Below are 12,382 nucleotides of genomic sequence, written 5' to 3' on the forward strand. Positions count from 1 at the left end.
GTTGCGGATAAAGTAGTATTTAAAAAACTGACATGCTACTTCAACTTTTAAATGTATTTAATCATTAAAAAAAAAAAACAAAAAAAAGAGACTATATAGGCCACTGTTTAGAGAGAGAATTCAACTACAACCAGGACTATCAATCCAGAACAATTTTCTTTAGTTATATTCTATTGTGACTCTAAAGGTTTTAAAATCCAGATTAGGGGAAGGCATTACTCAATCTAGAAAAGGTACACATGTTCAAAGCAGCACAAATTAAAGAATGCTCTTCTAACATACAACATATCTCCAACTTCACTGAATGTGAAGAAATACCAATATACTAATGAATACAACTTAATCATCTCACTCCTCAGAAACCTAAGGAAAAAGCATCAGAAATTAAGGCTTTATATACGAAAAATGGAAAAGTATCCTTAAGTAGCATTAAATGTATATATTAAATTTAAGCCAAAGAGTATGCTAATACAGAAATGATGTTTCTCCATTAAGTCTGGGAAAATTCCAAGACCACAGAACCAATCTGTCTTCAATAAAAAGGAAATCTTTAGCTTTTGACTGAATTTTTTTTCCTTCCATGATTCAGTAAATAAATCTGCTACATCTCAATTACCCTTTAAGCAAGATTTTGAGATCCCCTCTTCGACAAACTGAAAAGCACTGAAAATAAACATAACTCTTTCAAAACACTGATCCCATAATTCACCTTCCCTTTTTATTTTTGCCCACCGGAGTAGACTTGTGGGGAAGGACAGAGAGAGGAAAGACGGAAAGGAGAAAGGGAAGAAAAACTGATTCAGTTAAGAATTTAAATTATTTCATCTCTTTTTATTACTTGACCTACCATTAAGACAATCTAAAACAAAAAGAGTATATTAGCACACATGGTATAATCAGACTGGTAATCAGGAAACAATACAAAACGGTCCTTTGGCCATCTATACTTTCTAGAGCAGTAAATCTCATAAATTCACTTACCAAGCCCAGAAATAATGACTTTTAAAGCTCTGAATAACTAAGACAAACTATGCCAATTGTGATTTCTCACATATATTTAGATTACACAAAGATAAAGCTTTAGATGTGATCATTGTTTAATGTAGACTTATCTTTAACTTTTATAATTAAAAACTACGGCAAGCCAAATGATTAAAGAGTAAAACTCATTTAGAAAGCATTATATGTATCTAAATATACATGAGCATGATTATATACACACATGAAACTGCAATTTTATGGCATTCTAAATAATTCACTTAAGTACATTTTGGCATTTAAACAAAGATCAAATCAAGCTTTACGCTTATAAGAACATAATTTTTAATTTTTTAAATGTAAAAAGGTAGCTAAACACAAAGTACAGATCAGAAAACCCTCATTTAATATAGATTTTGGAAATTAAAAAATTTGTAACACGGTGGCTTTCTTACCCACCCTAAAATGTAAATAAAACCTCTTCCCCAGATTTGTACTTCACACTTGGTAACAACCTAAAAGTTTTTCAAATCTATGAAAAAAAATCTACCCAACCAATTTAAATTACCTGGGAAAGGGCAGGAGAAGAGATCAATAATCAGAGTCAGTTGCACACAGATGGAAAAATGCTTGCAGTCACTCCCAAACATAACCCTACATTACCTTATATATAAATCACAATGAAAATAAAAGTGCCTACATTACAGAACTGTGAAATTTTGTTTAAAAAAATAGTAAAAATAAACTGTTGGGTATCATTGGAATAATGTAACACATAAGGCTGGAAAATGCTGAAAAATACAGTTAAGACTCAATACACAAGTTTAATTAAAAAAAAAAAAAAGAAAGAAAAGTTTGCCAGAGAAATAAATGCTAGATAGGAAAGCAGGACTTTCAGCAGGATAGCCTTTTAGGCCAATGTGAAATAACACAGACACATTATACCCTACCATCAACCCACCAGAAATTGTAGCTGAAATAAAAAGGAAGGAAAAAAAGACTAAACCAAAGTAAAAAAACTTCTTCCAAAATCTCATGCCCCAGTGAGTTTCACTGGGAAAATTCCCGACACTGAATTTTGTCCTCCTGGCATTTCTCCCTGTAGCAGCATCACCTGTTTCTCTGTTAGGACATTTGCTCCATCTGTATCTAGTCACAGCAAATCCAATCTCCAGGAATCAGTTTAATGAGCATAGGAGATTACACTGAAGTCAAGTGAAGGACATACTTTAACCAAAGCTCTAAATTAATAACCAAGGTTGTAGACCTCAAATTCTTATTCTCAATTCAGCATCTGATCAATATTTGGCACTAGCTGGATAAAGGTCTAATCCAAACTTGTAAGCCGAGGCAGATGTAGCCGAACACTAACCCAGTATTTATAGTCTGTGATTTAGTTTCAAACTTAAAAGGCAGGTATAGATAGCCACACCTAAAAGTATTTCAGAATTGGAGAAGAAACATTAATAACAAGATATAAATAAAACCAGGCAGATTAGCTTGGCAAACAAAAATTCTGGTTAAAAATGAAAAAAAAAAAAATTGAACCAATCATAACCCACTGATCAGCAAAAATGGGCATTTTTGCACCCTTAAATTAGTTTAATTACAGGCAGATGTCTTTCTACTATACTAAGATTTTCTATATCCATTTTCCCTAATCTTTAGAGCTTAATGAGAAACCATTTATTCTACAAAGAAATACAGCATATATGGCCACAGTCTATGCTTATAAGTGGAAAATTACGTCACTTAAAAAAAAAAATCTTGCACTGTTACATCATTACTCTATGGTAATTCAATAGGTGCTGGGATCTGCCCTCACCAAAAAGCATGGCACTCACTGCCCAGGTTGAATACTAACACTGCACAAAGAGAAGCAGTAACAGCAAAGTCTCCATAGTACTCTTTCTATTTATTTAACTGTGTATGAGCATTTAGTTAATGCTCCAAATTGAAAATGGTGCAATAAAAGCAACTTTCAATATATAAACAGACAGGAAGCTGCGATGCCAGTGGCCACTTGGCGCTGCAAGTAGGGAAAATAAAGCAGTCTGCATGAGTGAAGCATGGATTGGGGAGAGGAGAAAAGGGAGGCACAGGAGGCAGATTTCAGACAGACAGTGACACAAAACTGTTATACTGCTGGATGTTTCGTTTGAGGATGTCTGAGCATGGGCCAAGAACACGTTCAAATCTAGGTCGGTCCAGCTTAACGCACTTCAAGGGGCCACGAGCAACGACTGTGGCAGCACGAGGACGATTCATCAGTAGTGCGATTTCACCTGGAGAAAGGAAACGAGGAAGGGTAAGGACAGGCTAACTGCTATGAAAAACATTTCCTTAAAGCAGTGCACTTCTAAGAACAATTATTTATTTCTCTAATAACTTAGTACAGGGCACACTACATCTACACTTAAAAAACAAACTAGTAGATATGAGACAATCAATAATTTCATTAACTGAGTAAAGATCAAAAATCTCACACTGTATCTCTCAGAGCCAAAAGACACTGCAATTAAAAAATAAAATTGAGGAGAAGACAAGATTATGGAAGACTACAATATCTCACTAAGAGGTGATTTAAAGAAACCATGTATTTATTGTGAGGGAATTCATACATACCAAAATAATCAGAAGGCCCCAATCTTCCCACTTCAACAAACTCTTCATTTTCTGACCGACGTTGTAGCACAGCAGCTGACCCCTACGATAAAACCACCAAAAAGCTAAACAAACACTCTCAAACCCAAGGTGGCATCTTAAACATCTTATGCAATTTTAGCTACCTTGCAAAAATGGGGAGGGGGGGAGCAATTCAGTGGTCCTTTCAACTTATGTGCACATGAGATAAAAAAATAACTTTAAAGTTAGTCACCACATAAGCTTCAATTTCTATTTTACCAGCATCTCCTGCTAGCAAGGTTCTTCTTATTAAGGTGCTTAAAGGTTGCAGACTTGGGTTAGCAAACTGTAGAGGAAGGGCTAAATCCAAGCTCGCTGTCTCTTTTGCAAATAAAACTTTATTGGAATACCACATCCATTCATTTACATATTATTTGTGGCTGCTTTTGCACTATGGCAATGGGTCCACAAAGCTTAACTTACCACCTGGTCCTTTACAGTTTCCTGACCCCTGGTTTAAATAAAATCAATTAGCAACTATGGAGCCACATTCATAGAAATCTGTCACGTGGATCTGCTTGGCAAGCAAGAGTATCTGCTATACACTTTCATGGAATGTGGAGATAAAAAAATACAGGAATTTTTCAAATTTAAATAATTACCTTTAATCCTTATTTGCCAAATAGCCCAAATACTTGCATTTTAACAAGGATAGTACAGAATCAACACAGTATGTTAAATGGTTTTCAGAATTTGGCTATTCATGTCTAGGGCCCTTCAAGAATTCTGACTCAAACTCATTTAAAAATGTAGTGACCTAGCAGAAAACCAAACAACAGCATTTCAAAGTAAAAGATAATTTAAAAATAAAATTGTCACGTACTCTTAAAAACTAAAGCTGTAATTCAGAATTAGCCCATTCTTTCCCTCTTAGAGTGTACAACTTTTTAAAGTATCAAATTCCGAGTTCTTTACCTCCAAAATAATGAAGAATTCATCCCCCGGTTCTCCCTGCACCACAATCTTCTGCCCATCTTCAAACTGCACTGGTTCCAATGCATCAGCTACTGTAAGACGTTCCCACTTGTCCAGAGACTCTAAAAGACAAGAACCAAAAGAATTGCTCTGTATTATTTGGTGCCATTATAAAGGTAAAAAGAAAGTATAAACAGATTCAACCAAACAGCCATGTCCATTCAACATTCTAGTGGTGTCTCGGATTAAACATGGTACCTGTCTTCAATTACCTCTAGTCTGAGCAGGATTCTCATATTACCTGCAGATAGCCCTTAGATCCTTACTTCGGTAGTAGCCCAGTGGCCAGGTTAATTTATACCAACTGTACCCAATGGCAAAGGAGTAAGAAAATGTAATCATTAAGTATTCCTGAAGACTGCCATCAGTGCAAATCAAACCTACAACTACAATACTCAAATGTCATAGTTTCCCATCCATAGCATTCCAAAGTTTCGTCGAAATAATTTAATCTACTTAAATCCTCAGTTTACTTTATGAAACAAGAACTAGAAAATAACTTTTATTACCAAAGGCCAAACTAAGATCCAAACACAAAGTAAATGTAACCAATTCAAAGAAAAGACAAATGAGGTGGGAGGGGCAGTCAATTAACTGTAAGAAACAATGGGAAGCTTGTTACCTTATAAAAATCCCCATTCCCCCTTCGTGAACAACAGGTGCTAACAACACCTCCAAGTCCACATAACGAAATACACAAAAGAATATCTTCAATTAATCTGCTTTACTCTAAGTTTCAACAAACTTCTGGCATGTTTTCAGAGGATGCCAGCAAATGACACCTCATCTTTCCACAGAGGAAACGTATTCTTGGAAGTACTCACTTTTCTGAACCAATCAACTCAATGATAGAACAAGAGAGACAGAAGTCAGAGAGAAAATAACTGAATGTCCACAGTCTGAAGGACTTTCAGCCCTTCTTTCTCTTAAGGGGGAAGGAGTAGCAATGATACTTTCAGAAGGCTTTTCCCAAGTCCAACCAATTCTAATTCAGGGGTATTTCATATACTAGCAGTCAACACACTTTACAACTCACCTAAAATAGAGACTTTACTAAGGAATTCCTCATACATCTTCCGCTTTCTCAGTGTGCTTCCCTAAAAATAAAAACAAAAGTGATATTCCCAAGACGTGCAATTATCACCACATAATACTATGGAATAAATATTAAGTTTCATATAGATTTTAAAACCAGAAAGTCAAAGCTTGTTGCTGCTTTTTGTTAATGAAGAAAACTTAATTTTAACTAGTTCATTTTTATTTTACAGGTAATCAATGATATAAAATGACATTCTTGTGATTTATATTTTCTGCCAATATTATGGCCAATTCCCAGCATTTGTAACCAGTATGGAGACATATTTCACAAAGCATTTCCCAACTTCCAAATACAGTAGAAATACCGGTTTATGCCTGAGTGTATCACCCAAGATATTTTCCCACACACTTTATACCAATGCAGTTTCCACGTTTACTCTCAAACTGATTTTGCGCCACTGCCAACTCAATTTATCTCTGAAAATATTTTCTCACAAAATTGATCTAGGTCTTCCTTTATATCCCATTAATCCTAGTGTTCTTCCTGTTCAACACTGATATTTAGATGCAGATTCCTCCAATAGTTTTGGCTTCTTACCTATAAAACTGACATTTCTTTATTCTTAAAAAAAGGACCATACCCTCCCCTACCCAGATATATAGATACTTCACCCCATATCTACAGTCCCTAATTCCTGTCCACAAAGCCAATGCACCGTGAGGCCCTAACTACCTTTCAGGCCCACTATGAGAAAGTAAAATATTTTATTTCAAACCAATAGTTCTAGGTCCTACTCTTCTTTGGCAATGAGATAAAGCTGTAAACACTCTACATTTCCTTTTACTAACAGTATTCCTGCAGAGGAAATCAGAACTGTACGGTCAATTTCTTATTTAGTATGCTGTCACATCACTTCAAAACCAATCTTTCTAAAATTTAGACTTATCTTTGCCATAAGTTTTTTTTTTTTCCCTAAGCTCAGGGGTACATGTGTAGGTTATATAGATAAACTGGGTGTCACAGGGATTTGGTGTTCAGATAATTTTGTCACCCAGGTAATAAGCAAAGTACACAAGAGGTATTTTTCCTGATCTTCTCCCTCTTCCCACACTCCACCCTCAAGTAGGCCCCAGTGTCTGTTGTTCCTCATCTAGTATCCATTTGTTCACATTGTTTAGCTCCCACTTGTGAGAACACGTGGTTTGGTTTTCTGTTCCTGTGTTATTTTGCTTAGAAAAATAGTCTCTAGTTCTATCTGTGTTGCTGCAAAGGATAAGACTGTCTATCTAACCTAATATATATATATATATATATATCCCAAATGCAGAAAAATTTCAAAGTACATCAGACTGTACATTTTCAAATGGGCAGATGGACATTGCACAAATTTAAGAAAACCATTCAAAATGACCAATGCATTGGCTGGGACTTAAACATCCAAAGCTATTCTATAAATTTATCACAAAGTTCTCCAAAAGTCTGACTGTATCACCAGAATGTTCCAATTAGTTTGTTTATTCCTTTAACAAGCGGGGACGTGACATACATATGCATTACTGATAACCCACTTTCACAGGTTAGGGAAGCTGATTATGTCTGAATGGCCCCAAATAACTTTAGGCACTTAAAAGCAGCACCTATCAGGCTACCTGTTATGGGTAAAATTAGGTAAATTTAGAAGTGCCTACCAGCAAATGGATAGATTTCTATACATGAGCAGACCGGCACATATACACCAGATCTTGTTTCCCAAGCTTTTGTTCTAAAATATGTCTAAAATGGCATCATGAATAATGCTAAGCTGGGCTTAATGCAAAGTATTTTCTCATTATAAGAAATATTCTCATCTTAATTTGGTAACACTCAAACATGAGTTATACAGGTGAGAATTCTAAATCACGCTCTCCAACACTGTGGTCTCTTACCATGAGGATTCTTCTGTAGCTGTCTCGGTCGATGCCCCACAATTTCACATTTGTCTTTGCCTTGACAGTGGCTGCTCTAGGTGTTCCATAAATCAAAGCAAGTTCTCCAAAGCTCCCTCCTTCCCCAACACTGGTTGCCCATTCATTGTTGACATAGACCTAAAGTGCAAGTGACAGCAAAAAAGTTTTTTTCTAGATACACAAACACATAAATGTTAAAAACCCTCAAAGCTTTTTAAAAGATCACAATCTTGAACTTTGTTTTAAAAAACAGAATATATTATGTTTTCAGTATCCATCAGAGAATAATAATTGATTTCTGATGGGTTAAATAAGTGTCTCTATAATTTACCTGATTTAATTATCTGGTAAGAAGAAAGCACTCTGTAAGGATGTTGGCTCAGGGAAAAAGGTTGGCTCAGCACTAATACCAGTCATATATATTTAGAGAACTATGCTGAGCACTATGCTAAGCATTTTACTTGCATTTCCTGATAATGAATTTCCTAATAATCCTAAAAAAATCAATGCTATTAGTGTCCCCATTTCATTTGTGAATAAGAAACCTCTATTAGGCCAGGAGCAGTGGCTCATGTCTGTAATCTCAGCACTTTGGGAGGCCAAGGAGGGGGATATCACATGGTCAGGAGTTTGAGACAAGCCTGGCCAACATGGTGGAACCCCGTCTCTACCAAAAATACAAAACTTAGCCAGGTGTCATGGCAGGCACCTGTAATCCCAGCTACTTGGGAGGCTGGAGGAGGAGAATTGCTTGAACCTGGAAGGCAGAGGTTGCAGTGAGCCAAGATAACACCACTGCACTCTAGCCCAGGTGACAGAGCAAGACTCCGTCCAAAAAAAAAAAAAAAAGCTGTATTAAGTCTGCTAGCTAATGGCTGGGTCTACTCTCTTTTTTTTTTTTAAGACATGAGGTCTCACTTTGTTGCCCAGGCTGGTCTTGAACTCCTGGGCTTAAGCAATCCTCTTGCCTTGATCTCCTGAAGTGCTAGTATTATAGGCATGGGCCATTGAGCCCAGCTACACACACTTCTTAACCACTGCTCCAGCAAAAGTTCTGAACAAAAAATTTACTTTAAAAAGTTTCTCTGTGTCATAAAAATACTTGGCAAAGGGTATGAATAAAATCTGACATACAAGGGATATAATGATTCTTCCAAAACCCTATTCTTATTGCTCAGAAGCAATAAAAATCAATACACTGGCTTTTAAGATCAACATATTTTTGATATTATTAAATCTTACATCCATCTCTCCTTGATCAATCACATAGAAGTTATCTCCTTCATCACCTAAAAGAGGGTAAAAAAGTTAGGAGCATATTACAAATTAAAGAAACAAACTATCAAAATTTAAAAAAATAATAAACTTGTTTTATAGTGGTACTGTGAGAGAAGAGTGTGTTACAAACTAACAAAATCTCTCAAGGGAAAGAAAAGCAATATATTTTAAAAGTCATGGAACTAATCAAGTTTTTTTTAGTCATCTCATGGTGAAGAATACCTCTGAAAAGATGTTTAAGAGCATATGTGTACAAAGTTATTAACTGCTATGGCATCTATAACAAGGACATTAGAAACAACACAAATAGTTAAGAGCAAATTATCAGGTTGCCACAAAATGGGAATATATAACAACTCATAAAACATCAAGAATAAGAAAATAGAAAGAGGAAGATAGTCAAAAAGATCCAGGTTAGTCTATGCAGGCAAAAGAAAGAATCTATAGAAAACCTAGAACCTTTTTAATAGGACTATACAATGAAGAATGTAGGTGTTTCTTACTTTAAAAGTGATTAATAATCAATATAAAGGACAAGAGAGATATATATGATTCTCAAATTCTATACAACATTCAAAATAAAAAATGTAGACATTTCTTTTAATTATAAACAAAACTGTATCAAAAATATTAGTTCCCAATGAAGTGTTCTTTTCAGCTCAGAAAATTTTAATTTAAAAGAAGAAAGTAGAAAAATCCAATCGTGTAACAGAAAAAAAAAGTGGTTGGATCAAAGAAGAAAACAAATTTCAATAAAACAAAACCAAAAAAATCCTCCAGTCTTGCCTCCTCTCCCATAACAATACTGCATGCTACAGAAGCCCTTACCTTGCTGAATAACAGTCTCTCCTGCAATAAAGGAGACTGGAAACATGGCATCAAAAATATCACTGGAAGAGAGAGAAGGCCTCAAGTTACATTTCACATGCCTCATCCATGAATTTCAAACATTAAGCTTAGAATTAAAGACCTCTGAATGTCATCTGGTGAACAATAATTAAGAGCCCTAAAATTGCAACAAGTGTTGAAAATAATTTGGGATCACACGCTTCCTGGAAAAATAGTGTAAGAAAGAGCCTGTCCTACCTTCTCTCATTATCATCAAGATGTGAGAACAGCACGTTCTTTTCAATAGCTTTGGCTAAAGCAGCCATTGTCTTGTAATCTTTTGGTATAACCTAGAAAAGAATTGAAGGTCAAATGACAATTCCATAAACCAAAAACATTTCATGTTTGTAATCCGCTTTTCAATTAAATGTCAAACCACATTATGGTATTTAAACAAGACTGCTTTGAGTTAAATATTTTCACTATAACACACTTGTACTATCTTTGATCCATAAAATACTCAACAAATATTGACTAATTAATCCCCTTGCCTACAGCCAGGCCTAAACATAAAGTCTGGTACTTGGTTCCCCGTTCACAACTAAAGAAACAAACCAAACACCTTGACCAAGGTCATTATTCTGTGGCAAAACTAAGTATTTTATAATAATTAGTCATTTTTAAATCTGTGATCTATTAGTTTCACAAGCCTCAAGTGCCAGGACAATGCTGGTCCCCTTAAGGCTAATAGCCTAACTCAAAATAGCAGTCTAGCTCTAAGGAAGAGGAGAACATAGGAAAAATGCGGCTCACAGAATAAAATGTTAAAAGCTACAACATGACTTACAGGATAGCAAAAAATGGACACCATGATTCAAGAGAAAAAGAAATAATGCCCGCCTCTTCTACCGTAAAACAACAGCAAGGAAATAACAAACCCCAAAATGCAATTATTCACTAGTTTATAAACATAATTAGTTATTTCCTCTGACAGCATGCTATTACAGAAACCTGTTTTCCAGTATCCAAGAACTATACAGGATGGATGAAGTTCCATCTTGTTTTGTATTTTACAATTCATTCATCAAAGGACACTAGATGACCACCAAGTGGGTCCCAAGAGCATCTCCCCGATGTTCAAATATCAAAACTACCTTTCTAACATATGATGCGGCATCTTCCTCTGTATAGACCTCGGCGCTGATAGCACCTCGTCGCCTCCGACCTTTAACCACTGGGTTGGGTGGAGGAGGAGAGATTTCATCCTCCCTTGAGTCTGTACGAGTGCCTGCTTTCTGCAGGTTCTGAATCTGTTTCGCCTCCTCCTGAAAGAAATTATGAGTTTGCAAAATGAGATCCTTTAGAATGTAAAGCTGGTAGTCTCATATTCCAATGATAGTCACATCTCAGTCACTTCCAATCTCTTCTCCCATTACCAGTGTAAGTTAAGAGGAAAAGACTAATTCCTAATGGGGAAAAAAAAGAGAGTGACATTTGAAAAGAAACACTCTCAAGAGAATTTACCTCAGATGATAACAGATGCTATACTTTATTAACGAGCAAAAGCCATGAGTACAAGGACACATATATGTGAGTAACAAATTAGATATTCATTATATGTCTTGACAACAATGATTTGTGATACACACAACAGTAACACAATGCAAGACAAAATCCTGAAAATGGCGGTTTTTTGATGCTACTGGAGACAGCAAGAGACCCTCCCAGCGAAAAGAAATGTTATCCAGGAAAAACAATTCAAGCACAACATAGTGATCCAAGAATGTCTAGATAACAGAGTTATTTCATTAACTCAATAAGCATTTTCTGGTTCTGCCATGCCAAGTCCTATGCTAGGCAACAGGAATATAAAAACAAACAGGAGAGGGTCCTGAGCCTGTCCATTTCACATTGTGGTCTGATTTCAAATAAAAACAAATAATGAAAGGATGTGATGATAACCATGAATTGAAATAAGATCCTGTCTATAATACTTCTCCCAGCAGAGCTAGGATCATTCTTCATGACCAAGGTTTAAACATGAAGTTAAAAGAAAAAAAAAGAGTTTACTTGCTTTTAAAAACTACTCACTGAATCAATTCATATTAAACATTCTTTTTTTTCACCTCTAGAGTCTTAAAAACAAAGTCCTCTCAGATCTATACTAAAGAATTAGTTGTTATGCCTGAAGGAAAGGGAAAAAATAAAAATGTGTTACCGTCTACTTTCTCATTCATTTGACCCATTAGTTCCTTTTATATATAAATTTGTCTGTAAGTGCCCATATATTAATCTCCAGAACACTGGTAGCATTCAGGAAAAGCAATGGCGTGGGAGGGAGCCCTCTCATTATTATGCCCTTTTGTACCTGTACAACTTTGAAATATGTGAATATGTAATCTACTTTTTAAAATAACGGCTTTTAGAAAATTCATTTCATGTTAATTCTGGTTGTCCAGTAAGGTTTCCCATTTCATATTAACACAGAACTATAAAACTCAAGTCTCCCACAAGTTTAAAGTTTAAGAGTATATGACTGGGTACAGTGGCTCACACCTATAATCCCAACACTTTGGGAGGAAGAAGGGGGCAGATCACTTGAGCCCAGGAGTTTGAGACCCACCTGGGCAACATTATGAAGCCTAGTCTTTTA

At 35.7% G+C, this 12,382-nt stretch overlaps 1 protein-coding gene across 3 annotated transcripts in view; it reads right to left on the bottom strand.

The window, feature by feature from the left end:
• Positions 1 to 803: 803 nt before the first annotated feature.
• Positions 804 to 12,382, bottom strand: part of PRKAR1A (protein kinase cAMP-dependent type I regulatory subunit alpha) — a 20,797-nt gene continuing 9,218 nt past the window's right edge. For all 3 annotated transcript variants that reach the window (XM_032241901.1, XM_032241900.1, XM_032241902.1), the window contains exons 3-11: positions 10,884 to 11,054; positions 9,988 to 10,079; positions 9,730 to 9,791; positions 8,866 to 8,912; positions 7,603 to 7,761; positions 5,675 to 5,735; positions 4,579 to 4,700; positions 3,604 to 3,685; positions 804 to 3,263 (exon numbers count right to left, since the gene is read on the bottom strand). In XM_032241901.1, coding sequence (XP_032097792.1) covers positions 3,091 to 3,263; positions 3,604 to 3,685; positions 4,579 to 4,700; positions 5,675 to 5,735; positions 7,603 to 7,761; positions 8,866 to 8,912; positions 9,730 to 9,791; positions 9,988 to 10,079; positions 10,884 to 11,054 — 969 coding nt within the window. In that variant the 3' untranslated portion in view covers positions 804 to 3,090. The remainder of the gene's footprint in view (positions 3,264 to 3,603; positions 3,686 to 4,578; positions 4,701 to 5,674; positions 5,736 to 7,602; positions 7,762 to 8,865; positions 8,913 to 9,729; positions 9,792 to 9,987; positions 10,080 to 10,883; positions 11,055 to 12,382) is intronic.

The sequence above is a fragment of the Sapajus apella genome, unplaced genomic scaffold (assembly GCF_009761245.1).
Source record: "Sapajus apella isolate SASKATOON/1434 unplaced genomic scaffold, GSC_monkey_1.0 scaffold48, whole genome shotgun sequence".
In the NCBI taxonomy this organism is placed as follows: domain Eukaryota; kingdom Metazoa; phylum Chordata; class Mammalia; order Primates; family Cebidae; genus Sapajus; species Sapajus apella.